At 34.5% G+C, this 19,972-nt stretch overlaps 1 protein-coding gene across 3 annotated transcripts; it reads right to left on the minus strand.

Moving 5' to 3' along the window:
* Window positions 1-1,307: 1,307 nt before the first annotated feature.
* LOC136818230 (CUB and zona pellucida-like domain-containing protein 1) lies at window positions 1,308-19,972 on the minus strand. 3 transcript variants are annotated; one of them, XM_067074597.1, is made up of 7 exons: window positions 19,881-19,972; window positions 18,892-19,014; window positions 5,273-5,369; window positions 4,324-4,680; window positions 3,026-3,221; window positions 2,325-2,590; window positions 1,695-2,036 (listed from the first exon to the last, which is right to left on the minus strand). In XM_067074597.1, exons 2-7 carry the CDS (start codon window positions 18,928-18,930, stop codon window positions 1,753-1,755), a joined length of 1,239 nt encoding a protein of 412 aa, XP_066930698.1. In that variant the 5' UTR covers window positions 18,931-19,014; window positions 19,881-19,972; the 3' UTR covers window positions 1,695-1,752. The 3 variants fall into 3 exon arrangements, with proteins under 3 accessions (XP_066930699.1, XP_066930698.1, XP_066930700.1); XM_067074598.1 differs by lacking the exons at window positions 18,892-19,014; window positions 19,881-19,972 and adding an exon at window positions 6,825-7,113 and having other exon boundaries at window positions 1,308-2,036; XM_067074599.1 differs by lacking the exons at window positions 18,892-19,014; window positions 19,881-19,972 and adding an exon at window positions 17,229-17,290.

Raw genomic sequence — 19,972 nt, forward strand, 5'->3', positions numbered from 1 at the left:
TGATTTCAACAGCGATTCACAATCACAGTATATATTATTCCTACATGATGCTCACAGCATCAGAGCCTGATCCTTGGGGATAGTTTTCATACATAGTTCGTTACTATGAATTCTGTTCAACTTCCAAAATTCAGTTCAAAATTACCATAAAACGACAAAAAAGATGTACTTTATGGCACATATTAGCTATTGATTAAATAAGAAAAATAATTACCGAATTACCGTCAAGAGTCCCTCTTGTCTACGCTATTGTTTATTATTTATCTTCAGAATCACCGCAATGTGATCGAATACTTCAAGGATAACATTAAATTATTTTTATAGACTGTCAAACTTTTTGTAACAATTTTTCAATTGCAGTTTTAGTTATATTCTTGTTTTTTTCAAGGGGTTGCATGGAGGAATTTTAGACTTTTTACCCGATTTTTCACTACATGAATTTTTTGAAATTGGGCAATTCTAGGCTCTTAGCATTGTTCTTATTATTGGATGATTATGAGACTCATTTTTCTCATAAAGTTGTTCTATGTTGGCAATTTTCTTTGAAATGCTGTATCAACTAGCTGAAGGATGAATATTGAAAGAGCTTTCTGCTGAAGCATAAAAATTACTAACAAAATTCACGCCGTAATCTACCAAGGGCAGTGACTTTCGGTACCAGGAAAGATGGCAGTGCAGCTGTGCAATAATAGCCTGAAGTAGCATGTCAGATCATCACAGTTGCATCAAAACACACCTTCGTCCCTTTAAAGAAAAACGTAGTGAGCACAGAATGGGTAATCTATAATGAAATTATTCTTTTTGAGACACACTGTATGGTAATGTAGTTGTACCCACTGACCTTTATATACCCTGGACAAAGCTTCTCAATCCCAGCCAAGCAAGGGTTTTTTGAAAATTGGTACCCTAATGTCGGCACTACTCGATAGCGGTGTAAATGAATCGAGAGCGCTAGGTTTACTTTTCCTCAAATTCTTTTGATGATGTAGCGGCGTTAGACGTTAATTTTTAGCATTGCAATGGCTTCTCCTTGGGTACCAATTCTAAAAAAACTCCAATCAAAGATGGCAGATATTACTTGGTCCAGGGTTATATAAAGGTCAGTGGTTGTACCACTCGAGAAATGATTTTTTCAGAAGTTGGTAGAGATTTGGAGGGAGATGGATTCGAGCAAAATGTTTTGTTTACTATGAACAACAAAAGAATGTTTTGTTTACTATGAACAACAAAAGAAGTTTTGATAAAACAAACACATAAACAAACAAATCTACAAAGAAACAAAAAACGAAAAATTATCATTAATATAATTAAATCATGGTAACATAAAATGAAAACTTCTTTTTCTTTAAAAAAAAAGGGGTACTATTTGTCAAAATTATTAATGTCCTATATCTCTAAGAAACTACTTCTGCTCTATAAAATGCAGCTATATTTTCAAATTTCCTGCTTTCTTTACTCGAGTGTGTCAGTAAAATAAATCATGAATGCTAATTCGCGTGGAACCTCTTCATATTATCACTTGAACTTTTTAATTGTCGATAAATTAAAAACAGTTGTGAGCCTCGTTTTGGACCGGGCCCACTCTCCTATAGCAACTACAGAATGGAAGATTTGATGAAGAATTTGAAAGAAAAGCACATTAATAGTAAGAAAATGCAAGGGGGAAGAGAATATCCAAGAAAACGGATAGCGTATAAAATATCACTCCCTAGACATGAAGAAGTACTAATAAGGTCTTTCTTTTCGTTCACATTATATCAGCTGGTTTATATCTTTGGTCTCTTTCGCGTCATCAGGAAAACAAAGTTCTTCATGAGCTACCAGTGATGTTTGGTCTTGTAATGCTTTCTCATATTTTCGAAGATCATACTGCTTCTTAATGCACGCCAGAATCAATAGAAAAGCCAACGATGAAAGAAATACAATGACTACCAAAACATGGATTCGTTCGGAATATACGCCCCTTTTGACGCCCCTGTCGAAAGGGTGTGTTGGAGAACGACCTTTCAAAAACTGGATTGGTCGAGATTTGTTTGCTAAAAATAAAGAGAAAAGTAATTAAAAGGTTGAAAGAATATGCAGAGAATTCTGTTGACCAATAAACCTCTTTCCCAGAGCCGAATTCACCAGAGAATATCATATAACGCATCAGTAAACATCGGAAATCAAGTCATCCACTGGGAATAAGACGGTCAACAATTTAGAAATACTATTAAGTCCTTAAATTTGCCAAAATCGAAAAAAATTAATCAAAACAAACAACATGAACGAAAAGAAAACATTTTTAGGACTCGGGGCCCAGGCTTTAAAAGATAGTTACTCACCATTCTTTGCTTCAATTTCTTTAGGATGAACAATGAAAACTTGAGATCTAATGAGATGGTAATCATCCTCGGCACTTCGACGCCGACGTCGCTTAGAAGAGCTACATGTGCCACAATTAGCTTCCACAGAGTCAGCAAGACAAACAAGAATTTCGCATTCTAGATAGATTTCTACACCTGCGTTCAGGAAATAAAACGCTTCAAATTTGACGTCAGTTTGCCTTTCGTTGATGCGCGTCACAGTCGTTCCCGGGTCTACTGCACATCTGTTGAGAGAAAATATTAAATGATCAGTGAATCTCTGAGAGATCTATAGGTACAGAAAATTGAAAATCGAATTTATAAATGAATAGTTTTTGTTGTAACTTCTCGGAGTAAAACGTCAAAAACTTGGTACGAGATAAAAAAAATTAAATTGTCAATAGATTCTTGAGATTTGCTCGTGGAAAACCGATTTTTGTGTCTTGAGGTTCATCTAGCAAATAACTTGCCAGGAATAACTTACAAAAATCAAGGTAAAAAACACACAACGTTGTTATAACGTTTAAATAACGTTATTCAGACGCTATGAATGTCACATGAACGTTGTTTTGACGTTGTATGCCGTCTGGGAGGCTATGGAAAAACTAAAATTGGAAGGAGTTCAGACTTAAGGAGAAATAATATATCTACGAATAAAGTAGAAAAAACCTTCAACGTACCTACTACTAACGAGATCGTAAGTCGTTCCACCTGAGGCCGCACTGGCCGCGCGACACATTTGAGGCGATATTTTGAGAGAGACAGGCTCGCTTTCCATGTTGATAGAGACAAGGACGTATTCGCCGACTTTATATTCAGTTTTAGGTACCGTCATTGTGATCTTAGATTCGAACGTCGAAGAAGAAAGAACTGACGCTGAAAAGAAAAAATAATTTCTGTGATTTTCGATTTGTTTTATCATACACGTTTTATTAATAAGAACAAACTATATAAGAACATTAGACTTCGATGGCTAAATATTAGGAAAAACATTTTAAGGCTTTGCGGACTTTAAAAGACTCGATTTTATAGGAAAATGGACAAAAATACTCAGAAAATGATGAAAAGCAGAACATGTTACGAACATGTTAAGAACATTTTCAGGCTTAAAACTCAAAAAGTTAAGAATATTCAGACATTTTGGATGTTCTTATAAAAAAACTTGAATAAGATGCAAATTGATGTTGAAACTCAAGTCTACTTGGCCATCTTTTGAGGCGAGTATTGTTTGGATTTTCAAAATGTTTGCCATGAAGGATATTATGGTAACAAAGTCATAAACCTACTTTTTTTATTGGGCCATTCCAGTTTAAATCCATACAGGGGGGGAAGTGGACCAACATTTCCAGAGAGTAATCCGAGAAAAATTTCCAGAGAGTGTTTTTTCATTTTTTCAAAGGGGTAAAAAGTCATTCTAAGATTTTCCTCAAATTTCCAGGGATAAAAGACTGATTTTAGTTCGTCCACCCTCGCTTTAAGGTATAAAAGAACTTTTTCAAGGGTATTTTTGGAAATTTTACCATTCGTCCACCCCCTGTATGGTTTTTTAATGGAGCAGACCATTTAGAGTAAAAAGGGTCGAACTACTTCAAAATTGTTTAGTAAACATTTGGCTTAGCGGAATTTTTTTTCAAAATATCCAGACCTTTGCTAACTCTTCTTTTGTCTTTCCCTTCATCAAGGATTAGGATGATAAATATTTGAATGCTCACGCATGCAAAAATGGTTCAATCAGGACAACAGAAGGAATAGTCATCAAATTATTTTTGTTAATATTTTCATCCACTTTGAATTTATCAAGAATCATTAGCTAGGTTATTTTGATTGCTACAGTAGTCCCCAATTTAAAACTATACGCATGATTTAACTTTAATGAACCTAGCTTTGAAATAAATATATGACAAACAATAGAGCGATGATGCACCACGGGAAAAGATTTCTTTACCGTGTGACGATCGAAAAACAGAGTAGACCTTACCTTGAGCTATTCCAGTCACTCTATAAGACGTTTGCGTATTGTTTGTCAGACTGACATTCGAATTTAAAGTGTTAGTGCATTGAACTTCTACAGTCTGTAATCCAGCGTCAAAGTTCGTGGCCGGGTCTTTATTGTACACGTTAAAGAGAAGGGTAAAAGTCGTCACGCCGTTGCCGTCATCCGTCGATTCAATATCACACGAGTTAGCTAACGTTAACACTGAACCGTACGTGATAACATTTGCGACGACGTCGGCATTCGTTTTCGAACATGTGCCATTGATGTTAACTTGACCAGCAGTGGTCATATACGTCAACACGTTTACTTGGATGTTGGTGCAATCTGTTGAATCCACACCTACATTGAGAAAAAATGTTTTGGTGTTTAATATTGTATGGAAAAGTTGAAATAGTAGCCCTAACTGCTCTAACCTCAACAAGGATTTGACCAATGTGTTTTTTTTTCACCTCATAGGTCTAAAAGTACAGTAGAAGTAAACCTGTTACTAGAGTTTTCCCAAAAAGTCAGTGGAATTTGGTTATATCATAAGGGCTGAGAAATAGGATCAATGAGACAGGGGTGTGTTTTCCAAGATAGCAGTGAGGCGAAGGTGTGTTCCTTAAAGGTTTAGTGAGACAAGGGTATACTCAAAAAAGTTCATTGAAAGAAAAGTGAAGTGCGTATTCCCAAAAGTTTACTATAAAAAAGGTCAGTAAAGCGCAGGGTTATGTTCAAGGAAGATTTTCGAGACAGGGGTGCACTTCCACAAGGTCAACGAGACAGGGGTGTACTTCCACAAGGTCAATGAGACAGGGGTGTACTTCCACAAGGTCAATGAGACAGGGGTGTACTTCCACAAGGTCAATGAGACAGGGTGTACTTCCACAAGGTCAATGAGACAGGGGTGTACTTCTACAATGTCAATGATACAGGGGTGTGTTCATCTTACCGAGGTTTGAAGGAGAAGCGAGAAGAGTTGCTTGGAGAATGGTCCATATCACAAGAAAAATATATAAATGGTGTTGCCAATAGATCATTCTTTGTCTCTGGAAATTGAAAGAAAAATGAGGTTAGAAGTAAGTTATAAAGAACCTCCTAATTGAAAGAAACTACAAGACAGGTGTCCGGTAATTTAGAGTTTCCAGGGAGGCCTATAATAACTGTTATGAAATGATGAAAATGCTATCAAAGTTGGAATTCTGTGAAATACATTACAAAATACATTATTGGATGAACTATGGAAATTCGTTTCTACTATTTAGATTTAAATTAATTATCAAACAGATTTATGATGATAAAGGAAAATATATTTACAGGTATGAGGATGTCTCATAAATTAATATTCAATGGGATCAAATGTGTATTCCCAAACGGCCATTCACATGGAAACAGATGTAGAAAAAGTTCGAAAAAAAATGTCAAATTTGCATCCATGCTTAAATCGAAATGGTGAATGAATCGGATAGTTTGTCACGAAGGACAACTTTCATTGGCCTTTGCTCTGGCAAGTGAACAAGTGTTGATGATTTTTACGAAATGGTAATTTTTCGATCATTAGATCGACTAAGTTCCTTTAACTTTAAAATAATTTTTTGTCAAATTTGGAAATTATGATGTCATTTGTCATTTCGACCAATCAGTCTTCAGTAAATAAGCTGACAGTTATAAGTGATAATGAAAATAGAGCGTTTGAACGGGAATGCTTTATAAGAAATATCCGATTTTCCCGGAAGTCTAACATCGCGTCACTCAGACAGAAAATCAGTCAGTCGTTCATTGCCTTGGTAACGTGAATTTCAAAAACAAGGAGAACATTAAATTCCATCGGGAAATTGCTGAAATCATGGCAAGACAACAAATATAATTTCTGTTTAATCTCAATTGCGACAAATGAAATACATTCAAAAATTAATATCACTTGATATTAATTTTTGAATGTATTTCATTTGTCGCAATTGAGATTAAACAGAAATTATATTTGTTGTCTTGCCATGATTTCACAAATCAATAAATTATGCTAATTTCAGGATCAAAACATTTTCAAAAATAATTTTTTAGGCCAAACAGTCTTGGTGAGAACATAGATATGGGTATACAAATATACTCCAATTTATTTGCAAGAACAACAAATTATATTCCAACTGAAGATTATTTAAATAAGACATAAAACTGTCAGTATATCATTTAACTTTCTCTGTTTCCAATTATCATTCTATATATTTCTTTAGACCAAAAATCTAGTTATCATTGGATTCAAGCAGTTGCTTTCAAGATCGGAAAATCCCTGAAACACAACTTCCTTAAACTTCATTAAATCATAAATCCTATTCTAAACTTTCCCATTCATTATATACATAACATTTTTAGTTTCTTGGACTATCTTATACATTAATTCTATTCCCAAAAGGGACAGTCCATCGTTGACCGGAGTCTATAATTGCATAATTGATAAAAGATAAGACAACAAAGTAGGAAGTTTAACAAAGCAAGAGTTTTCTCACCTTAACCATAACATTTCTTTGGTAGAGAGTTGGTCCCGCCAACTAGAACCAAGTTGACACCCAATAAACAAAAACAAACACCAAAAATAAGTCGAGCCCAAATTAATGAAACTCTAATAATATTCGCTTTACGACCTAAAAGTGATTTAAGTTTTATTTTAGTAAAAAAATAAAAACTCGATCACTCTCTCGACATACAGTGAAAAGCCCACAGCCGAGCTTTTTTTTCTATCTCGCTTTATTTTGCCTATTTTAAATTATGGATGAGTCAAAGCGCTCCTAAAAACCGTGCCTCTTTTGTACATTCATCGACCTGTATGTAGCAATGCTACACATTTCCACATCAAAGAATAAGCTCTTTGTTATGTACAGAGTGATAGGAGGTTAAAATACATTGACAATTGTCACAATGTCAATTTATGAGTAATTTTTGTTTCGATACATTTAAATAAAAATACATGCGACTTAATTCTATAGATTTGTATTAAAAACGAGAAATTTATTATCATACCTTATTATCAAAAAGAGAGGGATTTTTTTTATTGTATTTCTTACATAGCTTATCGCTATCAATTTTTGACGATTTCTTTGTATAGATGTATGATGTTATTGTGTTTTCTGACAATAGGAAGGGGGCAGTTTTTTTGTCTCAGTTAAAAAGATTAAACGAACATTATTGGAATGATGGAAGTGCTGATAAAAAGACTGCATACTTTACCAATGACTCTTTGTGTGTTCTGTTTGTTATTCATAAGAATATTCTAAATTAAGGATACTAAATTTATATCGATCCAAAAAAATTCAGATCAAATAATTTACATAAAGGCCAACGTATTGCCCATCCATCCTTAAAAGAACGACATTCTGAAAGTATACCTCCCCAAAATTCTCAAACCTTTAACCTTCAAATTCTACTTCCATAATCTAAAATCGAAAAGTTAGCGCTTATCAAAAAACCATTACTCAGTACCCCATTATTACACTTACAAAAGATTTTCAAACCAAGAAAGCCAAATGGATGAGTAATAAATAAAAGTATCAGTTCAGATTTTTTTGGAAAACATTGAAACTTATTTTAGATGCACAGCTAGCATGAAGGTCTATACATCGTTAACTGCGTTCTGAATTGAAGCATTCAAGTCTTTCTTCTCGAAAACTTAATTTAGAATCAGCCCAACTAAAAATAATGAAGGATAGGTCGTATGGAATTGCATTTTCAAATCGACTCAAAAGAACAAAACACGACTGAAAATTCAATCTTAATCCACTCAGAATTATCTTTTCATCTATCATAGGCGTAGCGAGATCCCTGCAAAATTCATGAGGGAGTGCAGACGTTTATAACATATTCTTTATCTTTTGATAAAACAAAGACAATAATTACAGTGTCGTTAAATCCGCTCTCATCCATAAATTTTGCAGGGTATCTTGCTACGTCTATGACTATCCACCAACCATAAAATCAAACCTTACTAATAGAGTATGAACTAGAACTGACTGAACATTCAAATCAAATACATTCCCTTCTCTCTGACCCAGTAGGATTATTTCAGAAAATGAGAAGGGGGTGTTCTAAAAGCTTGTCATATATAACTGAAACATTATTAGTGGGGAAATCAATGGCATTTTAAACCATCTTGCTACTAACACCCCCGGGGGGGGGGGGGTTACTAGGGCAAGATGGGTTACGGGGATGCTCCGCTGGTCAGGGTGCCTTTTTTGACCTCCACGAGTCCCAGGTAGGGTCGCAATAACACCAAAATAGAAAAATCAGTCCCTCGTAGGGTGCCTATTTTTGGAAAATTTGGGGAAAAAGTAGAAAATTTGAGAAAATTTTGGAATTTCAGTCCCATTCAGGGTCACTTTTTTCGCAAATTTCGAGTCCCACGTAGGGTCCATTTTTCGAACCTCAGCGGAGCACCCCCGTCGGTCGACAAGGGTAGTACCCCCCCCCCGGGCTAACACCCGCTGTAACACTATCTCCCGAAATTTGGTTATTTTTGAATATAATTCCATCGAATAAGGAGATCAATGAACCATGAATTTGGAATAAGCTTTTCATTGCCTATTTTCAACGTATCATATTTACGATATTAGGTTTTCAAATGAATCTCAGGTGTGCTAGTACTTGAAGTGCACATAAACAGTCAACAGATTCGGAGTTAGAGGTACACACAAATCTTCCATTAGAAATGAAATCTAAAAATGGGTATAACTGGAAAACGTCTGGATTCGATTGTGTCGAGTTTATGAGCTCTAGTACTTATTGTGCGACATGTGAAGACCCTTGAAATGTGTTTATGGTTCACCCATGGGAACTTTCCCTTTACATAACTTCAATTCAAGGTGGATGAGGATTTTTCTCATAATGAGTCATTGGAGCAAGCTTACAGAGCGTTCATTGATAGTTTCGCAGAAAAGATTGGTTGTGGTATAAAGGACCCCTGGTTTAATGCAATGAAGCAAAAGCAACTAATCCCTAAGTCATGCAAAGATATAACTTGAACACGAAGTGATCAAAATGTACGATTTCTTTTTTTATAAGAAAATATTTGAAATAGACTTTGATCTGGTATATTGGTGCAGATATCTAATATCTCAGCTATGGTAATTTAATAATTGTTCAATAATTTTAGTATTTAATTTAAAATAGAATGTTGTTCGATGAAGCATTTATCGAGGTTAGATAGATGCCTCTGAAATTCATTTCTTGCCAGTAAAGGAAATAGATCTCTTACGAAGAAAGACCTTGAGTTCTTACAACTCGTAACCACTGTTACGCAAAAAATGTCAATTTGAAGTATATTACTTATTGCAAGTGAATTAAGTAAGTATTGTAAGGAAATCGTCAAAAAGCGATACATCAAAAATCTCTTTTAAAAAGGAAGTCTCAAAGCAAAAATTCACTGGTATCATGAAATTGTATTGATGCATAATCGAAACCCTTTCTTCAAAACAAGGTGCCATCTTTGTTATATTCAAAAAGCATTACGTCATCAGAATTTTAATTTCTTTACAGCAGGAATGAATAAAAAACTGCAACTTTTTGACTTCCTTCTTGCCCTTTCCACCGTCAGGCATTACTTTCAAAATTTGGGGCATACAATACATACAACGAGTATCAGATTTGCAAACAATACATACAACCGATATTCTATTATTCGAATCTTTTTATAATTCGAACTTATTCTCAGTTCCCGTAAGGGAGAAGCCCTCTTAAAATATTCTCCATAATGCGAATCTCTCTGTAATTCGAACAAATAAGATTCCCCGTTTGAGTTCGAATTAGCGAGATTCAACAGTATAGCTATCTGGTCTAAATTTTTGCTTTAATCCAAGCCTTAGCGCATCAAGGACCTTGAAATCGAGGTAAAATTGAGTTTGAATGGAGCCAAATGGTCATTCTTTTTACAATTGATCCTATTGCAAAAGGATTTGTAATCCCCTATAATGAAATTTGAAAATCAATCATTTTAATACCTTAGAGTAAAAGAGGAATGGTTTTAATAACATTATGGTTGTCGTAAACCAGAAGTCTTTATGAAACTTTACACATGAAGTATTTAAGTATGCTGTGAGGGCATGGAACCTTATTGTGCTTTTTGATCAACAGGGTAAAATTTCCAAAGTCAATCCTTTCATTTGGGAGGCAGTAGCCTGGTGGGTCGACTAAACCTTGGGAGGAAAGATTTTGATTTTAGCGCCCCCTATGAAAAGTAAATATTTTTTTAAAAATAACGCGAGCGAAGCGAGCACGAACATCTTTGGGTATTTTCTCTCTTTTTAATCCACAAAATTCAATGTAACGCAATCAAAATTAGGTTTAAACTCGTGATCTGGTTTGCCACATCTTGTAAAGCTTCTATAATAGTTAAGGCGTATTTTGGGCAAAATACCGAAAAGATGCTTGTGAAGCTTATTTCACTGGAAGAAGAAGGGAAGCGTTTCATTTTTGTAAGGAATGATTTTTAAAAATGTTATCATGACTCACTGATCATCAAATTTTTAAGATTTCTATAAAGGTTTTATTTTTACATAAGTGTTTCCGTTTCATATCAGACACATGTTTCATATCAGGACAGAATCTTGCTATTGCTATATTATGCTGATATAAGCAAAAAATGTCTTCCTTTTCCTCTTTCTGACCAATCTTGCTCCACATCCGTGTCAATCCAATGTGAAAAAGCTTGTGAATTAAAATTGATGAGTAAGTAAACGATATCACTCTTATTTAAAAACAAAACCTTTAAAATAATCTTTTCTAGAATTTGTATCAAAAAAGTGCTTGATTAGCAACGTTAAAGCAGCAACCTCAGTGCATAATTCTAACTATCATTTTTACATCGCTAAATATTTTACGGTATTACCCACAAAAATGGTTACATTCATTATAAAGACTTTCTAAATGAGTCTTTCAGATGATTTCGTTATGAAGGTTTAAGCGCGTAGGCACAAAAATAAAAACAAAATTTGAAAGTATTAGTCATCTTGAATTAAAATTCTGCACAATTTCTGTCCAAAATTCTAACTTGTATCCAGTCCCTGAGCTCGCCTTTTGATGACTCGCGAAAGAACGATTGTATCACATCCATCAGTGGTGGAAGTAGCTCTGAGTACGAGATTGTCCAAAACCTTGAAATGTTTGGACATTCTCTTTAATGAAAGAACGAAAAAGTAGTCCTTCTTTTAGTTTTCTCTATTTTAGCTTTTGATGGTAAACTCGTTTTGCATGTGAATAAGGATCCAAAAAATCGGGTCGATTTATTATCAAATTGCAGATCCTCTTATTAAATCTCCGAAGCGAATGACCAGCTCAGTGCTTTCACCATAATGCATGGGAAGGCTTGGATCGGGTTTCAGGGCTGATTGACGTCACAAGTATTCAGTGGTACATATCTTGAATTTTATTGAGAAGTTAATAGAATGAAGGATATGCTCTGCAAGTGTCGTGAATTTAGAGGTTGATATTTTGTCACATCGCTTTTGATGATCACATGATCAAAACCCACGTCAGAGAAATTGGGTAGACTGTAGCAGGGGGAATGGCAATGTGACGTGTCACCCAGCTAAACGGTAAATGAATGTAGATTGTCTATCAACATTAATCATGCGACCAAAATAAAACAAAATTCAATCCTTTTGCTTGCGTGACCTGACCAGGTAGATATTCAATTGATATTGGACTATCTGAATCCATTCAGGGCGTCAAAAATAAATGACGTCACAATCAGTGCAAGGTATAGTATAAGATTCTTACATAAGATTCGTAGATTACATTTCAAGTAAAATAGTCCTAATATAAGAACAAGAAAAATGCTTTCACAGTGCTTCACAGTGTATAGCAAGTAAGCTTTTGTAAAACTGCAACCTCGCAAAACAGATTTAGCAATCAATCGCAATAAATCTAGTTACTTAAGTGTCACGCGAAGTATTGAAGAGAAATTTTTCTTCTCATGTTGGTCAGAGAAAAGGACATTTTCTACAAGCTTTTAGTGTTTTTCTACGGCTTTTTTGGCCTAAACTCAACATTAAACTAAATTCTTAATAGATTAAACTAAGAAAGGCACCACATCAAGAGGAAGATCCTTGAAAAGTTTTTCTTACAACGCAAAAAGGCAATAATTTGATTTGAGAAAGAATTTGCCAATAACTAAGTAGCCAGTTTATATGTATGTGTTTTTCAGGAACGGAGACTTTGGCTTCTGATATGTCTAGATCCTGAATGACTGAGGACCACGATGAATCAGCACCGTCCTCGATCTTGCAGGTTGTCCCCAATCGTGCCAGTCTTAGTTCTTACAAGTGTAAAGGCATAAACTCGCAACGACTGCCTCGTTTGGAAATAATTACCAAGGTGATTAAATCCCTTGAGTCTTCAAGTGTTACTAAATAAAGTAAACTTCTTATGAACTCCTCGGGAAATCAATTACCATAGCAACATTTTAAAAACGAGGAAAGTGTTGCTCTTGACGTTATTTATCAAAATGTCTATTATGTTGTTAGAATGATGGATACTCTCAGGTGCCTAATAAACGGGTGGCCGGAAAAATCTTCAAATTTTAATAAACGGGTGGTCGGAAAAATCTTCAAATTTCAATAAACGAGTGGTCGGAAAAATCTTCAAATTTCAATAAACGAGTGGTCGGAAAAATCTTCAAATTTTAATAAACGGGTGGTCGGAAAAATCTTCAAATTTCAATAAACGGGTGGTCGGAAAAATCTTCAAATTTCAATAAACGGGGGCCCGGGGAGGGGGTACTTAGGCAAGTGAAGGGTACGGGTATGTGCCATCCTTAAGGGTCCCTTTTTTGGGACCTTAAAGTCCCTGTTTAAGGGTTGAAAAAAAACGAAAATTGAATTTCCGTCCCACTAAGGGTCGCAAAAACATAAAAGATTTTAACATTTTGCTCCTTAAAAGATCAAAATTGGTCAAATTAGTCCCAATAAGGGTCGTAAAAATAGCAAAATTTTCCTATTTTTTCTCCTTTTCAGCCTCGCTAAGGGTCCGAGGTCGATAAGGTAAATATAGGCTAAAATCAGGCTATTTAGAGAAAAATAAGAGACTCTTCTTTTGACAGCTGAAAATATCTTCAGAAATTTATAAACAGGGGGGGTATTAACCCTTTAAGTACCACGGTCAAGTTTTTTAAAAAAAATCGCTAGTTCAAAGTTTAAAGCCTATCATCTCCGGAGTTAGGAGCACATTTATAGTTCGTTGGATATCTTAGAATCTTCTCTTTCTTTTAGGCGCCTTCGACGCCGCTCGATTTATGGCGGGGTGGGCGGTGGTAAAGGGGGGGGGGGGTAGGTTAGGGGAATTAAAGCTAGGCTGCACTGCGTGGACCCGCTTGAATGATAGAAAGATGCCAAATGGTAAAACTTCAAATTAATTCGCTAGAAGACAGAATCAAGGAAAGCAAGGCCAATTTTGGAGGTTCGCGGATCACTCTTTGACCAAAAATGGTCAAAAAACGGTCAAAATCTTTAAAAAGTGGATTTTTGTCAAATTTCTGCATTTGTTTTTACTTTTTGGCTTAAAATCTCGCTGGAAAGACTCACTTTTGATTTTTTTTTTTTGCTTGACCATGAAACCTAATCTAATTCCTACGAGTTGGACAAAAAATGACGATTTCTAACTCAAACTGGGCTTTGCCCTCCTATATAGCCCATGTCTAGTAGTATACTCGGCATTGGTACTTAAAGGATTAATAAGTTCCGCAGGGGTTCGGAAAAAAATTGACAAACGGGAAGGCCCAAATATTATTGCCAAATAAAGGGCGGTATAAGGAACCATTTCAGATATCACAACTAGCATGATATACACATTACGCAACAGCAAAACGAACTTTTAAACGAAAAGGAGAGAGTGGATGGGTAGCTTTCTTATCAGCTTATCAAACAAACGCATAGAGAAAGCATCTTTATTTTGAGTAAGTTATTCATTATTAGACAGAAGTAGAGATTGCGTCGTGAATGTTTAGCCTCTTGAAACGTGACTTAATGTAATGTTTTCATTTTATAAGAACATTTCTCTTGCGTCGGTAAAGTGAGAATAAAAAAGGCTAACAATTAACCATTGGATCTGAATAACTGCATTTAAGTGCGATTCGACCCAATTAATGGATCGGCTCTTTAATTTAGTCGAGATTCAATATTCATTTTGGAAGACGGGTTCTTGGTTAATTCACAAATTTAACTTAACTTAAAACTAAATTTTATCAAACGCTTAAAGATGAGCAATCACCGAACTCTAAAAGACTGAAATGCGCATATGAATAATAATTTTTGTGAGGACTTAGAAATATTCTATAGCTGCCACAGCTCTGACCAGCACTTATGTCTAAGATTAAAGCGGGAAAAAATCCTACTGAATATCGACCTTTATGGTGCATTGTCAAAAAGGGTTGAATTTTCTTGTATTTTGCTTACAAATTTACACTGTGCCCTCGCAGATTACTTTAGGAGGCTTGAAAATAAACTTTAACTTAAGAGCCGCAGTAACATAGAGAAAATTTTTCCACCTTGATAAAGTTGAATGTACTTTCGTACTGAATGCTTATAGAAGTCATTTGAAGGCAATGTCAACCCATCTGATGGTTGATAAAAAAACTTTCTTGCTTCTTTTGTTAGAAATATTATAATCTGACAAATTAAAAAAATATACTTTACGAAGAAAGCACACACAGACTATTTATAGGAACATCCGACACTTCAAATATTGTACAATTTAAACCGACATGAAGGGTACCAAACTGGGTGGAGATTTCAACTTTTCATAATGAGAAAGATGTAAAATTAGGTCTGCAAAGTAAAACCTATGTTTCTTGGTGAAATATAATCAACTCTAACTGCAACCAGAGCTCCAAGAAAAAGAGGAAAGGTTTCAAAAAAGATTCCAATGTTCTTATTTTTACCTATATCGTCTTTTTATGACTCATTTTACTTTCTAAAGTCATTGATCATCAGATAAGAGATGAAAGTTATTTTTGCATTAACGTTTGATTTGACCTCAGCTTAATGTATTTTGTGTAGCGAATAGTCAATCTTAGAAATTCGGGTGGTAGCCTTTTTTCAAAATGTCATTCGATAGTTAGAGGTGAACTACATTTCAACTTGAAATATCAAATTAAGTTATTCAATCCCTTACGGAAAATTCTGAAAATCGAGTGCAGTATGTGGCCCCCAAAACGGCGATCAAATTTGAAATTTCTCTCAAATCTAGAGGAAAAGAGATTTTACAAAAATTTTTGCTGCATGAAAACTTTTAACATCTCTACTTTATTTCCTGGAAGTTCTTTTTCAAAATTATTTTCAATTTCAACAATATTTTTCAATCGCTTAAAGATAGGTAGCTTTTTTCTAATGGCCCCCAAAACGGAGGTTTGAAATTTTAGCGATTTCTCGAGATATCTATAAGATATGAATACAAAATTTTGACCATAGTTTTGAAATATGATTTAGAGGGTTTTGGGCATAAATTTATTTGATAAAACCTTTACAGTATACCCCTGGTTGTCAAAATGCAGGTTTGGGGCCCCCAAAACGGAGGTGTAGTTAAAATCAAATTATTAAGCACAGTGGTAATAGGGGGGAAAACTATGAACATATTTGTGTTTCCCCTTAAATTTACGACCCGATGGATGTAAAATTTATGACTTTTATGAAATATTTCAAGATTTTCGATATTGCAAAGTCCAAACTGAAAATTTAGAAATTTTCAAAATGACAATTTTGATTTAACAACGTCTTAATCAAGTTTTTGAAAACAAATCTCTTTTGAAAATAGTTCCATTTATGTATGGAATAAGCTGTGATATTTTTAGAAAAAAAGCTTAACTGAAACTGAAAATATTAAGCTTTAAAGATATTTTTCTCCTATGTTTTGCAAAAAATGACAGAATTTGCCGTTTTTGCTGATTCAGCAAAAAATTTTATATATAATGTTAATTTTTTGTTATAAACTATTAACTCAAGGTGATAGGAATAGAATTCCAAGATTTTTTGCTTTTTCTCATATTTAGAATTTTCGGTTTTGTCAATGCTGATTCTAGGGCTCCAAAATACTGGTTGACCTTCAAGATGCTATATCTTTTACGCAGCCTCTAAAGTCACAGATGTATTTGCATTTTCTGAACGGCATTAGGTGTAGAAAGTTTCCTATACCCCGTTTTCATAACTTATTTTCAATATCCAAGGAGCTAGAGTGAGTTATATGCAATTTTTATCTAATTTTGGTGTTTAAATATTTCTTTTAGACGCAAATATGTTATTTTGAATCCGTCTCAAACCAGCAAAAACATGCTTATTTTTAAGTATAACCATCATTCTTTCAAAATAAACAAAAATCGTTTAATTCTGATAAATCTACAAGTCAGAATCTTCATTTTAATGAAAACCTCCGTTTTGGGGGCCGTCTCCGTTTTGGGGGCCATATACTGTAGTGAATTATTACTAAGAAACTTTGAAAGATTTAACATTAAAAGAGCCTTCCACCTAGCGGACCCAAAAAAATTCGGGGAAATTTGCATTAAATTTCACACAAGAGATTTGGAAAATTGAACACGTTTACGCGATCAAAAGTGCAGATTTTCAAATCAATCATGCTTGATGGTGGGCAGTTTTATAATGTTTTTGTGTGAAAAAAAGAAATGTAAGGAAAAAATTCAATAAATATCTGCGAAAACGGTGATTTCCGGCATATTTCCAGCATTTTCGGCCGGAAAAATTTGTTTTCGAATATCGGGCTCCGTCACATTTTGGGCATTACTATTTTACATCACTGTGCAAAAATCAGAAAAATCGAATTAGCCAAATCCTAAGAAAAACTTGCCATCAGACAGATCGACGGAATTTAAATGACGAGGTAGGTACAAAAAGTGAAAACCAATTAATAAAAAACATTACATTATGAAAGTCTCTGTTCTTCTTATCCACATAAATACATCAACCAATCAAAATCGATCAATCAATTAATTAATATACCAAATTTATAACCCAATTAAAGGAAAGTTCTTTATAAGCCGATAGTTGCACCAAAACTCAAAAGTAAAAAATCTCAGCCCAAATTTCGATTTTCAACTTTAAAATATATATAATACCATTAAAAGCTGTAACCCACATCTGCTAAACAACACAAACGCCAAAAAAAACTTCAACACAAAAAATACGTTGCTGCTGTTGCCAAAAGTGGGCACAAAAGATAAACTGGAGAGTTAAAAAAAAACCAAAACAGTATTTTTCTTTATCATCAAGAAATTTATCACATTCCAGACCGTTGAATAAAAGAATGAGTATTAGAAAATTTTATGATCAAGAGATAAGCATCAATATTCAACCACATTAGTTTTTTTTCTTAAGAATAGTGAATATAGGAAACTTTTGGTGCACGAAACATTATGTTGGCGTTGACAATAGGTTTAGAATACCACATACACGCATCATTCTCAATAGTTTTAAAAGCAGAAATACATATAAGACATGACAAAGTCTTTTGAAAATGTTGAAAACTCATTTGAAAATTTTATTGGTCAAAGATAGCTCCACAAATTATACATATGGCAACGGTTTCGAGAACAGAAAACCTAAGGGAGCTATAAGTGAGTTTGTGCAGGAGACATAATTCATAACGCCTTGTTCACTGGCTGACCTTCAAATAAGGTCTTTGTTTCTAAAATGGAGTAGACCAGAATTTTGTTTCTTACAGCTACCGTTTATATTTGGGAGGGGAGCACTCAAGATAAACGACCTACCGTTCGTGCGGCCCTAAAGGGTCCTTTTTTCCAAACTTCCGAGAGTGCACTGCAAGGGTGTAAAATATGGAAAATCTGACCATATTTTGCAATAAAATAGTCTAAATTGTTCAAGAAAATTCATATAAGGGTCGATTGTCGTCTAAATTTTCTCAAATTTGACTAAGTTTTCTCTGCACTGTAAGGGTCAAATTTTAAAGGCCAAATTTTGGGCCGTATGTACGGTCGTTTTTTAATCAAGTGCCCCCCCCGGATATTTATGGACTATGACTGTGCTCCGTTATTTCTCTGAGATTGACAAAAGAATTTGGGCTTAGAAATGAAGATTTTCGAGAGGCCTGTAATTATGCATTTTTACGATCAATTCAAATTTTTCAACATGAAACCATAGCATTTGTCATTTTTCATTTGATATGCTGACGATTCGATAAAGATGAAACTTGAAGTACTTTAGTTCAAATTTTGTTTTTTCTTGTACACTGAGAGGCCTGGAGAATTTTGGCGAAGTGAAACAAAAAAACTCTAAATTTAGTGAGAACTTCGGGTATATAATGCGATTTTTGAAATAATGGCGAGAACTTAAAGTGACATATGAGAGGGTATTTGAATCCTTTTTGCCTAAAAAAACTACGTTTAAAATTTACGAAGAATTTAGGCGAATAATTATCAAAAATTCGCTAAAATTAGCTCTTCCAAAATGTGTGCATGGAAAACTTTGACAAAGACATCCAACGACATATCTATGGTAGCGGAAATTTGGTTTGGCACACGTAAGGGCGTGGTCTTGAAAAAGCCGAAGATGAGAGGAATAAACTTACAAAATAAGTTGAACATGTTCCATCATAGATATCGAGCATGAATCAATGATGACGTCAATTCTTGAGGATGATGTTTCTTCAACTGGTTCACCAACAAGTTTTTTTTATGTTTGATCTGTCAATCTGTAGAGAAGAGAATATAATGAAAGAGATATTCTGTAGAGAGGAGAATATGATGAACTTGTAAGACCCAAGTCAAAGTTCAAGAACGTGTCTTTTTGAGACCTTTTGAGATGAGAAACATACCGTCGTTTTGTATAAGATTCCCATTTCCGTACTAAGATTCTTTTTTCACTTTTCTAGAGGAAAATGACCAGGACTTCGGGTAGGAGAAAAATAAGCTTCGAAAAGTTAAGCAGTTTCGCGAGTAAACATAGTATTTTCCGTACCTTTAGAAACAAACCCATTCCAATCTCATGCCGGTCATCCCGGGAAAAAGAGCAAAAAGATTTCGAAAAATGACAAGAATCTTAGTGGGGAAATGGAAACGACTGTAATAGACATAATCGGTGATTGTAAAAAGATTTCTACCTCTCTGGGTGCTAAATAAAGAAATCTAGTATCAATGAGTGATTCCACTCTACTTCTCTTTCCAACCTTTTGAGGGAGGTTGAATGTAAAAATTAGAAGTGGATAGACGGTATTATTGGACCAGAAATTTAAAGAAGTGGCTTCGAAAAGTTGATGCATATGCTACACGTTTTATAAGAACAAACTTTGTAAAAACAAAAGGCTTTGAAGGCCAAAATATTAAGAAATTCGACGCTCGAAGTGCCAAAGAAAAAAAAAATGAACAGCCGAGCTTCAACGAAATTTTGAACATCCAGTTTAGTTTCCACGTAAAAATAAAGGTTGAAACATTGATATTATCAAAATTCAAAATGGCAGCTGTCAAGATTTGAAAAAATTCATCAATCTATTTTCATCCTAACGGGAATAGTGTACTGTGTATCAAAATAAATCAGAATTATTTCACGATCAATGCTAACCTTTTCATTCAAATGTAACAAAAACCATTTCGTCAAAAAAGATCTTCAGAACACGCCATACACAAAACCACGTACGAAAATCAGTATCTCTC

This window comes from Clytia hemisphaerica, unplaced genomic scaffold (genome assembly GCF_902728285.1).
Source record: "Clytia hemisphaerica strain Z4C2 unplaced genomic scaffold, Clytia hemisphaerica genome assembly, whole genome shotgun sequence".
In the NCBI taxonomy this organism is placed as follows: domain Eukaryota; kingdom Metazoa; phylum Cnidaria; class Hydrozoa; order Leptothecata; family Clytiidae; genus Clytia; species Clytia hemisphaerica.